A 19,780-nucleotide genomic window follows, 5' to 3' on the forward strand; every position below is an offset into this window, starting at 1 on the left:
TTGGGAGGACCCTTCTGGCCACATTAATTCATGATTTCAAGAAGTCTGTGTCTCACTCTAACTAGCCTCACACCCCTATTCAGATACACCCGGCCCCTTGACTACCAGCTCAATAGAAATGCAAAATCACACTTAAACTTCCTAATTCGAAGGGCCCCAGAGGGAGAGAAGAGGGTGAAAACCAAAAGGCAGGCGCTGGCTAGGAATTCTGTTCCCCAATGGACTTGGAAGCTCCCTGGCTCGCTGCCAGCCGGCAGAGCATCTCCATGCAATGAGCGAGGTTTGGGGTGGAGGCGGAGGCGGAGGGCCAGAGTTCAGGGTCCTGCACAATAGCTCTTGGCTTCCCGCCTCTGTGGCAGGTGTTGCAAGGCCTAGGGAGGGAGGGAGGGAAGCAGGCGCCTCACAGATGCAAAATCCGGACTGGATTTAAGCCCACAAATACTGGGTTCCCGGCTTGGGATTGGAGGTAAAAGGCTCTTCAAGAAGTTTTGCAGAAAACGTTCCTGCGGGGCCAGTGAGACAAGGGGTGCCGCTGCTGCTGAGCATGGGAACGGCTGATGTGGCCACCCCTGCGTTTCCCCTCTGTGGTGCCGACCGACCTCTCTTATCAGGAGGATTTCTTCCTCATCAGGGACCCTGAGGGCTGCCTGCCCCCTGCAGAGTGCCCAAGGCTACCTGCCCACCCCCTGCTCCCTGCGCTGCCCACCCAGCCTGGGTGCACTCAGCGCTTCTCCCAGGTGGAACACCCCTTACAGATGGGGGATTGTCATTGATTCACCAGCAAGGACAACCGTGTTCCCCAGCTCATGCTTGAGCCTACTGATCTGTCACAGTGCTGGAGTCTCCCGGCGGCCCCACACCACCCCTGTCTTCCTCCTGTCTGGGTGGGCTGTGGCTTCTAGAACCCCTGAGCTGCCACATCAGGATAGATTGCGATTTCCTCTGTCCTCTGAGCTCCTTACCTGTGGCCGAGAATCCCTCCCACCTACGGGGCACACCTCTCCCTCCAGCCTGTCAAGAGCCCTTAGAAACAAGCTTTTTCCTCTTTGTGCCCAGAGCTTGCTCCTCTTGGGTCCTCCTCGCGGTCAGCAGGCCCCCGCCATGCCCTTGCACCTGCCACCCGTGGCCTGCCTGGGTGGGAAGGAGTTGATGGGCCCAGTTCCAGTTCCCAGGCCCGCACACTGGACTGTAACGGAGGCCCAGGGAGATTGCTGAAGAGGCTTTAGGTCTGGGGGGTGGGGGGGATTTGAAACCTTCCTGTCTCTTCTGTGTGCCTGGCTCTTGCAAGTGTGTTATTGTCTCCAAGGCTATTTATCTCTGTTAGGGCTGTTGCCATAAATAGTATGATAAAAAAGAGCCATTTCAGTGAGTCAATGAGATAAAGGCCCCAGTCAAGAGCTCACTTTAGAGCTATCTTAAGGATTCACTTAAACCTCAATAATTCTTTTCTTTGACAGCATTCATATTTAGATCCATTATGTGCTTGGAAAGGAAGCAGGGAGGGGCGGGGGAGGGGGAGGTGGTGGTGGGGGGAATCACTGAGGGATTGTGGCATCTTGTGGTATGTCGGGGGGATTTGGTCTGGAGAAGCACCAGCCCTGGAATGTGCTCGCCTGTGACACGGGCGGCCAGCAGATGCCCGGCTCGCAGGCGTCCCCGTGCCCACCTGCCGCCCCAGGGCCGAGATGAAGCTGTCGGGAGAGATGGCCGGCCGCACAGCTTTCTGGCGAAGGCAGCCTCCACCCACCCACCCCAGTCTGCTTCTCTGTCTCCAGGCGTTATTTCACAGTGCAGATATTTATTTAAGATACAGCATGTGACAGGGAGACCATCTCAATGAATAAAACATGGTCCCTGCCTTCAGAGAGTCATTAGTCCAGCCACAGGATCTCCTGCAGGCCGTCCCACTCAGTGAAGACCTGTCCTGCCTTGGACACCTTTTGGGGGTAGAATGATAACGTGAATAGTCATCATCATTAACATTATTATAAGGGCTGAAAAGTTATTTTCTCTTTTTTAATGAGTTATTTATTTATTTGAGGGAGAGAGCGCGTAAGAGCAAAGGAGCAGGGGGAGCGTGATCCCAGGACCCTGAGATCATGACCTGAGCCGACATCAAGAGTTGGGTGCTCAACCAACTGAGCTACCCAGGTGCCCCAAAAAGCCATTTTCTAAGTACTCATGTATTTAATCCTTACGCCAGCCCTGTGAGGTAGGGTATTATCACCATCCTCTCCATTTTATGGTTGAGGAAACTGAGGCACGGAGATATTAAGTCACTTGCCCAAAGGGACACCGTAGTATGCCGTGGCCTGGGGGAAGGAGGGAAGCATCCAGGCAGCCGGGCCCCAGAGCTCACATGCTTAGCCTCTTTTGGGGCTACCCCTCTCATTCCCCGGACTTGCCGCCCTTGCTCACCACACAACCTGTAAAGATGCTATCTATCGGGAGCTATTCTTTTTTTTTTTTTTTTTTAAGATTTTTTTTTTTTTTTTTTTTTTTGAGAGAAAGAGAGATAGCGACAGAGATAACTAGAGAGAGAAGGAGCGTGGAGGAGAGGGAGAAGCTGATTCCCCACTGAGCAGGGAGCCTGACATGGGGTTTGAACCAAAGACCCTGAGATCATGACCTGAGCCAAAGACGTTTAGCCGACTGAGCCACCCAGGCGGCCCCAGGTGCTATTCTTTATGTCTAAACTGTACCGCTCATGTTGGGGGTGAGTCCCACTTCCTCTTAGTCTGTGTTTAACTGTGATCAGGACCATCTGGGAGTCACCCAGGCCCTCTGGGCTAAGTGAAAAGCATAAGTAGAAGACAAGCCAAGAGCCTCAGAGCAGAAAACCACTCTTAAAACCGCCAGGGGACCGTGGAGCCCAGCAGATGGGTCTCAGAGGCCTGACCTCTTATGAATGTGTGTCCCTGGCAGGTGCTCCCGCAGGGACAAGTGCCAGCGCGCCTGGGAACCCAACCGATTTGCGGCCAGCATCAGCCAGTGCATGAGCCTTGAGGTGCAGCCTAGCAGCATCTCAGTGTCTGAACACAGCCGGCGGGTAAGGAACACCTCCTGGGGGCCGCAGGGGGCGGGGGAGGGCACGGAGCACGCACGTGGTGTGCGCGTGTTCCTTCAACACGTGCACGTATATCTGTCACTGGCTCTCACTTTAAACACTCCAAGGAAATGCTGTGTTTATAGAAAACCAATGGTAGTTCCTATTGTAAAGGGCACAGTCATTCTCTGTACTCCCGGGAAACTCATTACCCATTGATCTGTTTTGTAAATCTAGATTCTGCATTTAGTAACAAACATCTACAACCTAGTGTGATCCGATACTAAATAACACATTGTTTGTTACATGCTCTGTTTACATTCCTCCACTTCATGCGGTTTTTCACACAGACCTTAGAGTTGCCTCTGGGTGTGAGAGAGAGACAGAGAGAGGAGAGACAGAGACCGAGGCTTAAGTCACAGTCAGTATGTACTTAAAGTGATATTAAAGAGACTAAAACAGCCCTTAACCACCTGTCGGGGTACAACCCCAAATATTTCATGTCCTTAGGCCCTGCACGATTATTTCATTCTGAAGGTTTTATGAGCATTTACGGATGTTAATTAGTTAATGAACCTTCCAAGATTTCTGTTCATTCATCCCCACCAGGAGGTTTTGGCTCCCATGGAGCCGAGGGAACAAATAGGGGAGTTTGTACCTAAGTCTCTTGGCCCCATGGAAACGAAACTGGGGCAGGGATTCAGCAGCAAACAAATGTTTGGAGAGGCTAGGTGACACTCACTGTGAGTGAGAAGCCAGGGCAAATAAATAGAGCCAGGTGTTGGTGGGAAGACAATGGGAGACCTATGTACACTGTGGTTCCTGACTTGGAGGCTGGCGGGGGTGGGGCGGGGTATTGTTGCCATGCACGCTTATGGTCACCCCCTGTTGCTAGAGGAAGCCAGGTGCATTTTTTACCTATTGTGTCAAATATCACTTAGATATTCTATTGTGTTGTGGACAAACTCATTTCTGGCGTTCAGTGGTATTTTTACCATTCAGAGGAGGGTATGCAAACTTGAAAAAGCTGGAAAGTGCTAGCCTAGATCATTGGAACCCAGAGGCAGCAGATGACTGCAGATGACTGAGCTATTGGTGTCCACATTCCTTGCTTTCTCTGGTCCCCACAGTTCCTTAGGAAGCCACCGCCCTACTGGGCAGGGACTGTCAGCAAGCAGGGCACCTAGGGTTGGGGGCACAGAGAGGCAGGAACTCTAGGACACTTGCCATCCTGATAAGCAGCCACTGAATCGTAGCCAGGGAGAGGGCTAGCTGTTGCCCACCAACCCAGTAACCCTCCAGATTGGTAAGCCAGCGTTACAGCTTGTTTGCAAAGGGCTCAGCTGAAGACTTGCTTTCCAGGGTCATGGTTTCATGTCAGAATGACAAAAGTCAGAGGAATTTTGGTACCTTTCCCTCTAAGGGCCCTTCACCCAGTCCTTTATGAGGCTGGCCAAGACTGAAAACTAAACTCAGTGATATTAATAAAAGCCATCAACTCTGCACTCCAGTAATTACTCTGTGTCAAAGTCAGAGGATCACTAGACCAATGTCCTTCCTTAGATATGAGCTTGGGGGCCATGAGTCTGCAAGCAGGCCACAGCAGGGCTAGACCCGGAGCCCTGGTTCCCAGAGGCCCTAGAACTCTCTCTTCCTATGGTGTCATCTCTTTCCTCCTGAGGCTTTTTGCTCCTCCCACAGCTCAGCCTAGTTGTGAGTGATGCCCCCGACCTGTCTGTGGGCATCTCCTGTGCCTTCGGGAACCTGACCGAGGTGGAGGGACAAGTGTCTGGGAGCCAGGTCATCTGCATCTCACCAGGACCCAAGGATGTCCCGGGCATCCCTCTGGATCAAGGTAAGAAGTGTGTGCTGCGAGAGTCACATGCCAGGGGCTGCCCTACCAGAAGGGTCAAGAGTAGGGGCACCTGGGTGGCTCAGTCTTTAAGCATCTGCCTTTGGCTTGGGTCATGGTCCCAGGGTCCTGGGATCCAGCCCCATATCAGGCTCCCTGCTCAGCGGGAAGCCTGCTTCTCCCTCTCCCACTGCTTGTGTTCCCTCTGTTGCTATATCTCTCTGTCAAATAAATAAAATCTTAAAAAAAAAAAAAAAAAAAAAAAAAAAAGAATGGTCAAGAGTAGAGTGCCCGGGGGATGGGGTGATGCACAGAGGGCAGAGGGGGCAGGGTGGGAGCGCCAGCACAAAAGCTGCCTGACCAAGCCTTCATATCACAGATGCTACCATGGTCTTATACAGCTCGTTTGAGCCTGAAAGCTAATTGTCATGGCCCAAAGCAAAATTCAGGAAGAAGGAAAACCTTTGCTCCCATTTGGGTTAAATCTGCCCATATGCAGAGAGTTTTCCCAGATTTCCCTTCCCTTCTAGGAATGGCAGTGGCTCCAGCCAGCGATTTCCAGTGGGGTTCTCCCCATGGAACTGGGGACTTGAGGGGTTCGGGCCTCATATTTCCTGAAGTCTTTCAGTAACTGAACATGCCTCACCAAAGCAAGGGTTTCCGTGGGATGTGGTTCATTCCGTTTCCCCTAAGGGGTGGGGGTGGTGGCTGGGTCTCAGTGATGGGTGTCTCAGCAGGATCAAGGGGACCCTCTTGGGAGGCGATGCCTCAGGCAGTTTTCATCTACCATCTATGCCCCCAAGAGAGCCCTGGACTGGTTTAATGGATTACCCTCAGATTCTCCACTGGGCCCCCAGGTTGTGTTACCCTCTCCTTTTTTTTTTTTCCTACCCCCAGACTGGTTTGGGCTAGAGCTACAGCTGAGATCCAAGGAGACAGGGAAGATATTTGTCAGCACCGAGTTCAAGTTCTACAACTGCAGCGCCCACCAACTGTAAGCACTCACCGGGCGAGGGCCTTGCCCTGGGCATGGATACAGGTGTGGGGTTCTCACAGCTCCAACGTGCTGGCTTCCCCTCCTAGTCTCCCCCGGGGCCCGGCATACGGTGGGGGACAAAGTAAGCTCTTCATAATCGTTCCTTTTCAGTTCTGTTCGGTTTATTCAGTTATGTTAAACAGAATGAGTCTCACTGTCCAAGACGCTGATCTCATCCAATCTCCCTTGCCTGGACCCCCAACAACCCTGCCCCCAATTCTCCAGCTTAGACAGTAAGCAGAGAGTTTGACGTGAAGACGAAGGTCATGGTCCAAAGACCATAAGACCAGTTGGTGGTGGCTTTGAACGGAGAGATTGACAGTGAATGTAATTAGACGTATGCTCCATGTCCGAGTCCAAGAGAGACTCGAAGGTAGAAGTCAGCTATGCACACAGCTACCCCCAGAGGAGGACAGGATATAAAGGCACAGGCTAGGAGGGGGAGAGCCGACTTTAACTCCACTGTGGTCCAAACCCAGCCTTCAGCTTTTCAAAGAGGAGGGAGAAACCAGACCAAACTAGCAGCCCCTAGAAGGGCTTGAGTAGGCCCCAGCTGGCCTCGCCAGCCATGTCCAGCAGCAGAACACTTACCAGTGGTGCCCACAAGCGAAGGAAGAGCTTCTACAGTGGGGCAGGAAGACAGACCCATATTTAGTTTCAGTCTATATTCTCTGGAAGAGAAGCTGAGACTCCTTCTGTACCAACTGGGATCTCTATACCTTCTGGTTTAGAAAGAGGGAAATGGGTCTCTATAATAGGGCCTCATAAAGGCCACTGGACCACTGACCCTGGACATTCCACAAGGAGACAGATCAAGCAACAACACCACACCAGAAGGAGCCAGGAGCAATCATTAGGGATAGTCTATGGGCCAGTCCTTCCCATTTCCCAAGACAGGAATAACCTGAGGTCTACATAACTCCAAGGCATCCTGTCTGTAGGGTCCAGGCTGTGGACAAGATGGGCTCAACAATCCACATGGGGAGAGGGTTTGTGTGCCACTGTACCTGAAGGGAATCTTTAGCCATTAAAAGAGACCAATGAGCCAGTCCTCCCGAGCCTCCCCTTCTCTGATCTCGATTTTTATCATGGGAATCAGCTGCTGGAACTCTAGGATCTCCGCAGTAGTTAAGGAAGGAGACACAGTTGGGCCCCACTGAGGTAAGTCAATGGATGTGCTGAGAAAGGCAGGACAAGTGATAAAAATGGCCTGGGGTGGGGGCAGGGCATAAGTACAGAAACCAAAATAAACTAAATCGCCCACTAACCACTGCGTCCCCATCCCAGCTAACCCTGCTGGGGAAAATGTTAGCGTCTTGGCAAAAGAAACTCCCCACCTCCTTCTCAAACTCCAGCACAGTGGTGATGAATTCATTGTTCGTGAGAGCATCCTCATCTCCAGGGCAGTTCGGTGTGATGTCACCACTTTGCATTGCTATGGCAACAGAAATGCAGTCACAGACAGCAAGTTTTAGCCAAAAAAAACCCCCACAAAAAACAAAAGCAAAACAAAACAAAATATACCCAATAATTATTTAAAAAAACAAAAAACAAAAAAAACCAAACCTACTCCTTGACAGCAAAGATTCCATTTTATTGCTAAACACTATCTTACCCTGTTCTACTCCTGGCATTCCTAGCAAAAAGTCACAGAATCAAGTTCAATCCCCTGCTTTTAATATGGTAGACTGAGACCCACAGGGATAAGTGCTGCAGCGAAGGTCACAAAGTGAGCCAGGGGAGAGGCCGGGTTTAAAGCCCATCTTATCTTTCTTTGTCCAATTTCATTCTTTACTTGCTGAATCCTAAGATATTAGCAAGAACCAGTCGGTGTGGCCCAAGATCAGAAACACAGTCCCTTTGGGCATATCTGGAAGTGGGTAAGACTGATCAGCACAGGGAGGAGGAGGTGTAGATGGGCTAATGCACCCAAAACAGGGTGACAGTTTAGCATGTCACCCCCAGATGGAGACCCATCCACCGAAATGTAAAGAGAGTGGCCACCAGATGGCGCCAGATCGCAGACCCAGCTGTGTCCCTTCCAGGTTGGTCTAGTTGTCAGAGGCTAGATGGAGGGGAGCTGACAAGGAGCAGGAAGACCGACCCCTCTGACAAAACCCAACTCCATTATAATGGTCTGGTCACACACAGCCTCCAGGTAAAACTAGAGGGGAAGAAGCGCTTACCCTGGCAAGAAATGCATGCGACACCCCCATACTACTGCTATGCTCCCCTACTTAAGAGACTGAAACAAATTGCCATTTCATGTTGTTATATTGTTAACTCCCCCAAAGCCCAGAAACACGTGTGATTGCTCTAGTCTTTGACACTCAAATGTGACTTAAGAGCTCGAAATAACAGGTAATTTGAGCACTTGAAAGTAACACATTTAACATTGTACCTTTCTAAACCATTCCTACACATTATCTTGTTTGATGCTAAACAGCCCTGTGGAGCAGACAGGAAAGTTTTATGACAGACAGATGAAGAACTTCCAATGCAGAAAGTGAAGTGACTTGCTCAAGGTGACCCCAAGTGGCAGTCCAAGCCCGGAATTTTATCTGCCCAATTTCTATCCCTGTGCTTTTCTGTCTTAAGTCTTATGTCTCATGCCTTCCAAGTGGTGGGATGCTGGTAAATATTTAACGGCCATCAATCAAGAAAAAACCCTAGTATGCAGTATTTGCCGATTTCTAGGGTGTTAATACTCTGTCCATGGCTGATTTCAAGTTATTAACATGATACCGACCACTTGCAAAATTCCTAGAAATGTAAATAATCAGCTCTCCTGAGCTGATGCAGGCCAGCTCTCACACACCACTGCTCTAGAAGTTACATTTTTCCACTTTCGACTCCTTTTTTTTTTTTTTTTTCCAATTTTCTGGTCCTTTGAACATCTTCAAAGGAGATTCCACATTTCTCGGTGCCCCACGAATCAGCCCTCCTGAGAGAAAGGCTAGGACAACCAGCCTCCATCATAGTGCGTGGGCTACCTGGGACCCTTACCTTCCCTGTCTGCTCCCTTCTCTTTGCCTCTTACTGTCTCCATCCTTGCAGGTGCCTGTCTTGTGTCAACAGCGCCTTCCGCTGTCATTGGTGCAAATACCGGAACCTCTGCACTCACGACCCCACCACCTGCTCCTTCCAGGAGGGCCGGATCAATATTTCAGAGGTAAGCAGGGCTTGCCTTGGCATGGTGACGTTTCTCAGTGCATCTGAGTGGCCCTCCCTTTTCAGGTGGACAGTCCAGCAGCTTGGCCATCTCCCTGCACTGACACATCTTGGTCTTCCTCGCAGAGATTCTACATGTCAGAAAGACCCCATTGTTATAAAACTCAAAAGAAAAGAAAAAGTGGCAGAAAAATACCCCAAAGGCAGAGAAATGTGCTATATCTTCTAGACTCCTAAGACTCTTCTACATTCAAAGGCTTGAGGGGAACTGAGGGTTGAGACTGAAAGCTGAGAGGACATATCCAACCAACCAGACTCCATTGTCTAGAAGAGGGCCCTGAATGGCATTGATTCTTTGAGTCTGAGGCCTTTACTTGGCTACAGACATAGTGTGATTCAATGGAACATTCACTCTCAACCATTCTTTCATGCCAACCTCTCTTCCAACTCCAAGTTTCAATGATTCTTTGACTCTGATGTATGACTGGGTGGGTGGCCTTCTAGAAAGAGAAGGAAATTCAGCTGGTGAAAAGAACCAGGCCTTGCTAAAAAGTCCCAGTCTGTTATACAGCCAGTGTTCCATCCCCAAGGCCTGACCCACCTTTGTTATCAACACCATGAAATATCAGATTGCTTGTCTTTCCAAGGAATACCTCATCCGATGAGTATCCAATGATGTTGACTTTCATACACATTCACAGCTTGCCTTGGGAAAATGAGGCATGCTTGGACGCTTTCCCTTTCTTGTGTTCAATGGTTTTCACACCCTAGAATGGCCAGTCGGTTGGGTTTGAACAACTGTAGAGACGTACGTATTCATATAAGTGGCACACGTGTGTACACACATTACCCTCTTCTTCCACTTTTTAGAAAATCTGCAAAAGTAAGTAAGTGTAGCTTGTGTGTATTCTGCTGTACTCTTTCTACATACCTGCTGCCATTGCACTAGACTAGAAGCTTCTTGAAGGCAAGGATTACATCGTATCTTTAAATCCTCAGCGTCTTCTTCAGGGAGTGTTTGCAGAATGCATGCCTGAAAGAAGGAAGGAATGGCCACTTTACCCAAATGCTACTAGAAAGGGTTCCTTGGATATCATTGTCCCTGATTTCAAGAAATAGAGTGTTATGGAAAAAAAGAGAGAGAGAGAGAGAGAGAGAAAGAGTCTTATAATGTCTCCTAGTCGTGATAGAAATGCTAGTTGTTTCCATGAATAAACATAAGAAAGTATATCTCAAATCATCATGATACATTCTTTAAATATCTTAGAATTTCATTTGCCAATTACACCTCCAAAGGTTAAAAAAAAAAATTAAGTAAGAATATAGTAGGCCTTGAACTGTTTCTCAAACACACACCCATGGCCTTGAATTCTGCTGAGTTTCTGAAATAATACATGTTACGTTCAGCCAGAAACATGGGATGTGCCCATCTTGAAAGAGAGAAACATAGATGGTGCCCACTGGTGGTGTTTAAGACAGGTGCCCCAGCGTGATGGAACCAGTTATGTAGTGCCTTGAAAACCTTCCAGAGAAAGATTCCCCTGCAGCCAGTTGGTGTGCTTGGATATAGCTGGCCTGAAAGAGCTGCCCTGGTCTGAGTGGACATTGGAAATTAATCCCAACCCTGGGATTCTGCTGCAAGTGCGTGGCACTGCTTTCAGGTCAGTCTTCTTACTCAAAGGAAAGGACCCAAGGGCCACGGGTACAGCGTGGAGGGTGGTTCACCCAGCCAGGGAGTCCGCGGGAGAATGGCGAAGGGCAGTGAGGCAGACCAGGAACAGCAGAAGCCACAGACAGGGCTGCTCGGAGGCAAAGGCCGGCGTGAGAAGATGGTGCTGAAAGGTCTCAGAAACTGACCTTCACGTGGGCCCCTCCTCAACTTTAAAGTTTTTTAGTAAAATGAAGCCAGGCCAACCACAAAACGCACAGAGACAAGAGGGGAGTGCAGATCTAGACAAGAAGGAACAGCTGCTTCATTTTCTCCCAGGGGCTCCCCCTCCGGCAGCGGGAAACCCAAAGCCAAGCCTGGAAGGGGCCTGCCGCTGGAGAGAGGGCAGGAGGAGGGGCGTGCAGAGCGAGACAAATAAACTCTGCAGGGCTGTGGAGGCCAGAAGGCTAATTGGAAACATGCCGGCCTCCCTCGTGCCCTTTAGAAGTCACTGGAACACGGTTCCCTCACAGTCACTGGGGAGAGACTGGAATGTTCCAGGGAGCAGGGCCACAGAAAAGCTGTTGCCTCCCGGCCACTTGGGATTAGATGAATACCGAAGGAGCCCTGGGGGGAACCCCAAAGGCTTTTTACCCCCAGTTAGTTTCACTTTCTTTCCTGAATGTCTGTTGCTTGGGGCAGAGAGGTACTCTCTGTCCCTCCCTCACAGCGTCGCCTCTGCCTCTCCCGAATGGAACTGGGCCAGACCGCCGTTTTCTCACTGCTGATAAGCACAGGCCCCCGGCGCGGGCCCCAGGATTGACACTCTGGAGGCCAGGGGTGGAAGCCTGGTCTGTGTCCGGCTCCTAACTTCGCCCAGGAAAGAAAACAGGTTCAGATTCCCAGCAACCTCTTGGCCATGGTCATTCACTCTTCCCTTCCCAGCAAAGAGTTTCCAGGCTCTGCTCTTCTCCGTCCAAAGCTCTGCCTCTGGGGAGTCCGATTTCTGAAAATGTGGGCAACAGCAAAAGTGCACACGTCCAGCTTGGGTGGGGTTTTCCTTGCTATATTAGGGGTCTGCACTGATGTCTTTAGGTTTTTCTGGGCACTGGCAATCCCTTAGGTGCTTCTTTGAGGATCCAGGAGTATTTCTATTGTACGTCCAGTAAGGGCCCCCTAACTCTGAACCAAAATTTTATGTCTGCTTCCTCAAAACAATGTATAACTGATGAGTTCCTTTGATGTATATGGAACATTAACATAGCACACATTTGTAATTTCTCACATGTAACAAGAGTTCTCAAACCATGTGTCAGGGTAGGAGGACCAGCAGCATCAGTATCACCTGGGTACTTGTTAGAAATTCAAATTCTTGGGGCACCTGGGTGGCCCAGTTGGTTAAGCATCCGCCTCTGGCTCTAGTCACAATCCCAGGGTCCTTGGATCGAGCCCCGCATGGGGCTCCCAGATCAGCAGCGAGTCTGCTTCTCCCTCTCCCTCTGCCTCTGTGATATCTGTCTCTCAAATAAATTAAATGAAATCTTTTTTAAAAATTCCAAATTCCTGGGTCCCATTCCAAATGAGTCTAAGGATTGAGAGTCATGGACATGTGGCATCTCAATTGATTTTGGAAACAGACCTGCAGTTTCACATAATTCATATTTGACATATGTAGCAACCAAGATGCTAAAAATTTAGGTTTTTTGCCCAAGGCAACAGAGAACTCAGGCATCCAAAAGAGCTGAGTACAGTATGCTTTCTGCAGAAAATCAGAGCCAGTCAGCTTGCTGGTCTCCATGGCCACAGCCACACTTGCCGGCCGGATCCCAATTTGGCTTTATGCTCCTTGGTCGTGAGGGTTTGGGGTGTGCAGGGACTGGTACCAGTCCATCTCTCCGGTTGGGGAGGCTGCCCGTGGAAGCTGGGTTAGTAGGCCCACATGCAGATACTGACCAACCAGCCTGTGAGGTAGATTTTCCTGCTTCTTCCCAGGGGTGTGATGAACCAAGTCCATATGCTTAGGCTTGATAAGAAAGTACCTAATTCAAAATAAAAATATTGGTAGTGAACTTTTTTTTAAGATTTTATTTATTTGACAGAGAGAGCTCACAAGTAGGCAGAGAGCCAGGCAGAGAGATGGAGGAGAAACAGGCTCCCTGTGGAGCAGAGAGCCCAGTGCAGGGCCTTGATCTCAGGACCTCAGGGTCCTGAGCTGAAGGCAGAGGCTTAACCCACTTGAGTCTGAGCCACCCAGCCGCACCAGTAGTGAACATTTATTGAGTGATTATTATATATGCAATACTATATATATATATATATATATATATATATATATATACACACACACACAGTCATTTAGTCCACTCTATGAAATGAATACTATTATAGATGAGTAAACAGGGGTTTAGGTAATTTAAGCAATTTCCTTAGGATCATCAGATACATGCAGAAGGCATGACACAGAGTAAATGTCCCCAGGCTGACTGTGGGTAAGCTGATGTCCTCTAATCCTGGGTTCACACGCAAGCACATACACACACATGCACACACACACACACGCAAGAAGCCTTCTAAGCCTTCTAAGCCTGTCGGGTATTTCTGGGCCCATTTTATAGATGAGGAAACTGAATTTCAACTGAACCATCTCTTGAGCTCTTTTCAGGTTATGAGCCAGACCTTTCCACGGTGCAGAGCATAAGGGATCTCTGATGCCTCCCACCCCCACCCCCCGAGTCTCTGCCTCCCTGGGCCGGATCAAGCTGGGACATGGTGTTAGCAAGCGGCCGTGCGCGGGGCTATGTATGGCTTACTGTGTATGACTTTCGGCTCTAAAAGCTCATCTCCCTCCACGGCTAAACCAGGCCTAGTGAGATGTAGATACATAAATATCTTCTTTACGCCCTGTCCCAGGGGAAAGATAGAACCAAATAAATCCGATTAGCTTCCCAGGATACTAGCTGCTCTCTCTCTTTGAAGTCCAGTGGGTGAAGATAATGCCATTTCCACATGGGAGACGTCGTTTCGGAGGGCCGAAGGGGCCTCCGTGCTGAGCAGCACAGCTAAAAAGAGTGGGCGACGCGGTCCTGAGCAGCGCAGGGCTCCCACGCCAGGGTTCTGCCTTCCCCGGAGCCGGGGCTCCTCCTCCCCAGCCTACCCCCGCCCCTGGGATGTTCCCAGATAGGACATCTGTTCCTCTGGACAGAAATTCAGATTGCTGCCAAGGAGGTGATCCTGCTGCCAAGTTGGCCTGGAGACAGAGAGAGGAGTTAAGATGACCTAAAGACAGGGAGAAAAGCAGTAGCAATGGGCATTTTAACACTGATAGCTGTCTTAACATTCTGCGGGGAAAGCATAGCAGCATAGCGTGGTTATTTGCACTTTCTTTCTTAGGACAGACAGCAACTGTGTGTGTGTGTGTGTGTGTGTGTGTGTGTGCGCGCGCGCGCGCGCACGCATGTGCATGCGAGCGCGTGCAAGCTCACAGAAACAATGGAGTTGCAAGTGGCCTCATTCTATCTGATGAAACCCAATGGCCTTCCTCAAGGCCCTGAGGCACTGAAGTTCCCACGACTTAGCAGTGCTCCAGGCTGCTGGCTCTCCTGCACCTGCCCTCAGCCTTCACTCCTCCCGCTGCTGCCCAGGAAGCTTGCTGCTTCCTCCTTAATGTATTATTCACCTGCGCCACACTCACAACCCCAGACTTTTAGATCCTCGCCTGCTTCCCAAGAAGAAGGCAGTGTACCTGACCCCCAACTCCTTCTTCCTTTACCCTAGAGAATAAAAGAAAGAATCTTACTCCTCGTGGCCTGAAATTGCAAAAAACAAAAACAAAAACAAAAACAAACAAAAAAACTCACCCCCACGAAAAAACAAGCAGAGGATAAAACATCTGTCTGTACTGAGGCAATCTTAAAACCTGTTAAGGCATTTGGGAAGCCCCTAATCATTGTCTTTTTTTTTTTTTTTTAAGATTTTATTTATTTGACACAGAGAGAGAGATTGCAAGTAGGCAGAGAAGCAGGCAGAGAGAGGATGCGGGGCTCCATCCCAGGACCCTGAGACCATGACCTGAGCCAAAGGCAGAGGCTTAACCCACTGAGCCACCCAGGCGCCCCAATCATTGTCTTTAAATTTGGTTCCCGCAGGTCTTGAAACAGCAGACGGTGGGACTCTTTTCTAAAATTTTAGAATCCCTTAAGAAAAAAACAAAAAACAAAAAAAAAACCCAAAAAAGGAGTACTTTTCAAGTGTCTTCTTATGATTCTCTAACCTCCGGGTTGGACCCAACTTAACCTAGACAAAAAGATAAGGATGTATACACGTGTGTGTGTGTGTGTATGATATGTAAATAATATGTAATACAATAAATATATATAAAATATATTTGTAATATATGTAAATTTGCCGAAGTTAAAAGCGTTCTACAATCTTGTTTACTGACACAAAACATCATAATTCCAGAAACACATCTTGAAGATTGTGCTGCTAAAACTTGAATTTGTTCTCTGAGCTCGTTAGAGATGAAAAACAACTAGTCATCACTTACAATGTATCAACTAGTTCTGTGTCTGAAAATTTATTCTGTCTCAGACACACACACACACACACACGCACACACACACCCTCATTATACCTCAGTCTTATTTCTAGTCTAAATTAAAATTTTAATTTATTAGACACAATGGGGATTTTTTAGCCCCTAACAGGAAATAGTATCTCCTTTTCCAGGGGATGTCTGGGTTTCCCTAAAGTGGTGTTCATTTTTTTTCTTGGCTATAAATATATGAAAGACTCTGTCAAGCGTGCCCTCAGGGCATGAGAGGAAGCGTGCAGGAAGGAGCGTATTTATGAGTTGGCAGCTTGAGTGACTGGCTTCTAAGCAGGGACCCATCTGCTCTGGGGTTGCCTTATGATCCTGTCTCTTGTAGAGACCTTGTCTGCTGGGGGTCATCACATGCAGATAGCCTACAGGCGACAGAGGGCACCAGTGACCCCAGACATTCCTCCAGGTCCTGCTCAATAAGTTTCAGTGGAAAATTTATCCAGAGTTTCATAAATTCTCAGGATTCTTACTAGATGTGGACAGGCCCAACTGAGTAATCACGCGACTCCAGAAGTAGTGACCATTTCCAACCACAGCTTTGGAAATCAAACTCCTCGAGCTTCCTGGTGCTCACAAGGCAGGGCTCGACCCTCATGCTCTGAAGAATGTAGAAAGCCGGAAGTGGAAAGAAAGTTAGCGATCTTTTCATGTGTTGCTTCATTTTCTCATTTTCTGTTTACCCTCCCACGAGCCATGACCAAGTGCCCACTGCATGTCAGGAACTGGGATAGAGACCGGGGACCCTGAGGTGAATGAGACGCGGCCTGAGCCTTCAGGTTCTCACAGCAGCGAGGGCAGTGAGCCAACAAGAAACTGCAATCCTGAGGGCTAAATGCGATCACGGGAGAACGTCTATAACCCATCCTGAAGGCCAGGGCGGGGAAAGGGTCAGAGACAGCTTTCCAGAAAAGGAGCTGCAGAGCTGAATTTGAAGGCTAGTTATGAGGCATTCAGGCTACAGAGTGGCTGAGGCAGGAGCCAGGATGTCGAAGAGTGGTAGGAGGTACCAGTGAGTGTTTCCAGTAGAGAGAAAAGGATCTCCAAAGGACCAAAGGCCCAAGAGCTGGGGACAGCGCCCCTCACAACTCATCTGAAATCCCAGATGGCTGGAGCGGTGCACAAGAGCCCCCAGGGTGAGGAGGCAGAGGCCAACTAGTGAGGGCTTGTACCTGAGGCCTGAGGAGAGAAGCAACTGCCTCAGCCCCAGCTGTGGTTCCCCTACGTCCGAATTCTGCCTCTAAGGCTGTCCATTGTTCAATGCCACCTGTGTCACCAACGGCTTCTTACCAGGAGCGCTTTTAGCACTGGGCTGGGGACCATTCTCCTTGTTCAAGACTGTCCCACACCTCACAGGAAGTGCAGCGGCTCTGGCCCCAGAGCACTAAGTGCCAGCGCCCCCCCCACCCCGTCAAGAATTTCCCTTGTTGGTCCCAGGAGACAGGAAGTGACCGCCCATGGAGGTGGCTGGCCCTTACCATCCTCCCTGCCAGAGGCTGCTGGGCTCTGTCTTCCCCACGAGGGAGAGTGTGGGCAAGAGATCAGAGCTGCGGGAAGATGGCAAGGTGACCCCTGGGAGAGAAGAAACATCTAGGAAGAGAAGTCCGGAAAATCAGTCCGGCTCTCTCACTTCCTTGGGCTCGCACGGTCCTTCCCACAGCCCCTCCCCACCAAGACTTTCTTTTCTCGGTTTTGTTTTCCGAAGCAACATGGCATTCACGCAGGGCCTGGTAATGAAATGAGATAAAAAGCCAGAGCAAGTGTTTAGAGCGTTGCCTGGAGCGCTGATCCCCCTTCTGGAAAGGCCGACTCAGCCGGAGCGGAGAAGCTGACACTGTTGATAACAGAATGCCTCCGGCCGGACGGTGCAAGCGGGGGGACAGGAGCCGGGGAGGGGATGAAACCGAGAGGCAGGCAGTCCAGGCTGGGGACGGGGATGCGCGGGGGCTTCTTTTATCCTGTGTGGCAGGAGATAAAATCCACAGCCTGCCACACTGGTGTTTGGAAATGAATTCCTAAATTGTAGCACGCACACCAGATCTGGGACAGCGTGTGGACTGGGGATGACAATATCAAAGCCCCGGGAGCTAAGAGAGAGATTTCATTTCCCCTGCTGACTCCCCAGTGCCCCTTAAATGAGGTACATCCTTCTCGTGGGCAGCCCACCTGGGTATAAGGAGGTCTGGCTGGGCACCCGGGTCCTGCCCCCTACCCCAGCCGAGACGCATAGGAAAGTGCGAGTCGGGACAGATGGCATCTCTCCGCTTGCTCCCCCAGGACTGTCCCCAGCTGGTGCCCACAGAGGAGGTTCTGATACCGGTCGGAGAGGTAAAGCCCATCACTCTGAAGGCTCGAAACCTGCCCCAGCCACAGTCCGGCCAGCGAGGCTATGAGTGTGTCCTCAACATCCAGGGCGCCGTCCACCGCGTGCCTGCCCTGCGCTTCAACAGCTCCAGTGTCCAGTGCCAGAACAGCTCGGTAAGGGGACTCCTGCCGCGCCCTGCCCGCTGCAGAGCTCTCTCTCACCACCATGCCGAGGCCGAGGCCTGAGCTGCCCCTGTTCCCAGAACCTTCCGGGTCCACGGGCTGACCCCACATCCCCAGATGCTGGCACCCCTCAAAGCAGAGCCGAGCAGATTGGTGGTGACAGAGGAGGCCGAGTGACACGAGGACCCTCTGGTGTCAGTGGAGAGCTTTGTGCCCTTTCTGAGTTCAAAGAGACCTCTCGGCCTTCAGTGACATTTGTAGCCAGCGCCAGGAGGTGCCACCACACACCGCCGCCGCCATTTAGGTGTAAACCAGAGGACAGGGGACAGGAACTCAGGAGAAGCAGAATGGCAGGCGGGGAGGGGGAAAGGGGGAAGGAGGGAGCCGTGAGTTTCGAGAGCTGCAAGGGTTAAACCAGTCCTGCACACCAGACAGAAAGCACGAGGTGTTTAATTATAATACTAGCCCAGAGAAGATCTTTTTATCTGCCAACTCCTGTCTCTGACTATGGGGGGTCAGCTGGAGATGGGGGGTGATGTGACAGAGGTGTTGAGGGAAGCTAATTCGCCTGGGAGAGATAAAGAGAATCTGGGCTTCTTATCAGGGGGCTGTCAGATTCCCAGGTCACAGGCGCTTGATAGAATTTGTAATCAGTGGAAGGCCGCCAAGCACAAGGCGAAGGTGAGATGAGAAAGAAATGCAACAGGACAAAGGGAGGAAGCGGGCAGGAAGGGCAGGGGGCGGGAGGGGGCGGACAGGAGCGTGGCCTGCCCTGAGATCTCAGTGGCCAGGGCTGATTAGGTCTCTCGGGAGGGGATTCCCAAAGCCTGTCTTCACTGAGGAGCAGAGGCTGGGCCACCTGACAGCCTATTTCTGAAGTGTGTGCCAGGCTTGCTGGTCCTCTGTGGGACCAGCATGGGAGAGAGCGAGAGTAGACCCCTGGCCACAGCTTGAGGCCTTTCATGGTCAGCCTGGTCAGATCTGTGACCAGAAGGTCTGAACTCTTTCCCTAATGGACTGTTGGCCAAAGTAAAGCTCATGTGCAGCCAGAGGATCCCTGCAGCACCCAGCCCACCAGCAGCCACAGCCCTGTTTGTTGTGCGTGTGCTCTGCTCCGAGGCTCCGGTGGGATTCACACAGCAGGATGTGGACTTGCACGTGAAAAGATGCAGAGCAGCTCTCAGGCAGTGAGAGACAAAACTGGCATTGCAGGGGTGCGGTGGGGGGGTTGCAGAGAGAGCCCGGAGGAGGCCTCTAGGGATGTCAGAGAAGACACCTGGGGAAGGTGAGTCTGAGCTGGACCAGAAGAACACAGGCAGGTTGAAGGATGGAGGCTGGAGAGAGAGAGAGAGAAAGGAGCTCCTTAGGCAATGTGAGCTGAACGGAGGCAGAAACGTGCTGGGGCCATTGTGTCTGGAGACAGGTGGATTCAAAGCTTTCTGCAGGAGGGCAGTGGAAGACGAGGTTGGAGAAGTGAGTTTGGATTTGGATGATGGGAGGCAGGGGGCACCACACCAAGGGCTTTGGGCGGGACCCACTTGGCATTAGTGACTGGGAGTCGGGGCGAGGGCGTCGCAGACATCGATCGAACAGCAAAGGGGGTTCGCCTGATTCTCCCTCTGCTCCTTTCTCTGCCCAGAGGGAGCCGGAGCCCCCGGTTTCTCTTCCGCTGTAGTCCCGGTCCCCCAGGGTGCCAGCAGCATCCCTGACCCCCTGTGCTGGGGAGCCTCACGAGCCAGTAGCATCCCTGGCCTCCTGTGATGGGGAGCCTCGCGAGCCATGCGCTCTCTGCCCTCTCCCCACAGTACCAGTACGACGGGATGGACATCAGCAACCTGCCCGTGGACTTCGCTGTGGTGTGGAATGGCAACTTCATCATCGACAACCCACAGGACCTGAAAGGTGAGCAGCTACTTCCGGGTAGAGGTTTGATCTTTTCG

General features: G+C 50.7%; 1 protein-coding gene and 1 long non-coding RNA gene across 2 annotated transcripts in view; one reads left to right on the forward strand and one right to left on the reverse strand.

Annotated features, from left to right (window-relative positions):
* PLXNA2 (plexin A2) overlaps positions 1 to 19,780 on the forward strand; it is a 212,660-nt gene that overhangs the window by 132,810 nt on the left and 60,070 nt on the right. The window contains exons 6-11 of the mRNA XM_059146058.1: positions 2,926 to 3,049; positions 4,748 to 4,901; positions 5,796 to 5,892; positions 8,992 to 9,106; positions 17,631 to 17,831; positions 19,646 to 19,742. Coding sequence (XP_059002041.1) covers positions 2,926 to 3,049; positions 4,748 to 4,901; positions 5,796 to 5,892; positions 8,992 to 9,106; positions 17,631 to 17,831; positions 19,646 to 19,742 — 788 coding nt within the window. The remainder of the gene's footprint in view (positions 1 to 2,925; positions 3,050 to 4,747; positions 4,902 to 5,795; positions 5,893 to 8,991; positions 9,107 to 17,630; positions 17,832 to 19,645; positions 19,743 to 19,780) is intronic.
* On the reverse strand, positions 9,106 to 13,880 carry LOC131814784 (uncharacterized). Its single transcript, XR_009347460.1, has 4 exons — positions 13,564 to 13,880; positions 11,408 to 12,792; positions 10,037 to 10,138; positions 9,106 to 9,236 (listed from the first exon to the last, which is right to left on the reverse strand). It is a non-coding gene; the product is annotated as an uncharacterized LOC131814784 (long non-coding RNA).

The sequence above is a fragment of the Mustela lutreola genome, chromosome 14, assembly GCF_030435805.1.
Source record: "Mustela lutreola isolate mMusLut2 chromosome 14, mMusLut2.pri, whole genome shotgun sequence".
In the NCBI taxonomy this organism is placed as follows: domain Eukaryota; kingdom Metazoa; phylum Chordata; class Mammalia; order Carnivora; family Mustelidae; genus Mustela; species Mustela lutreola.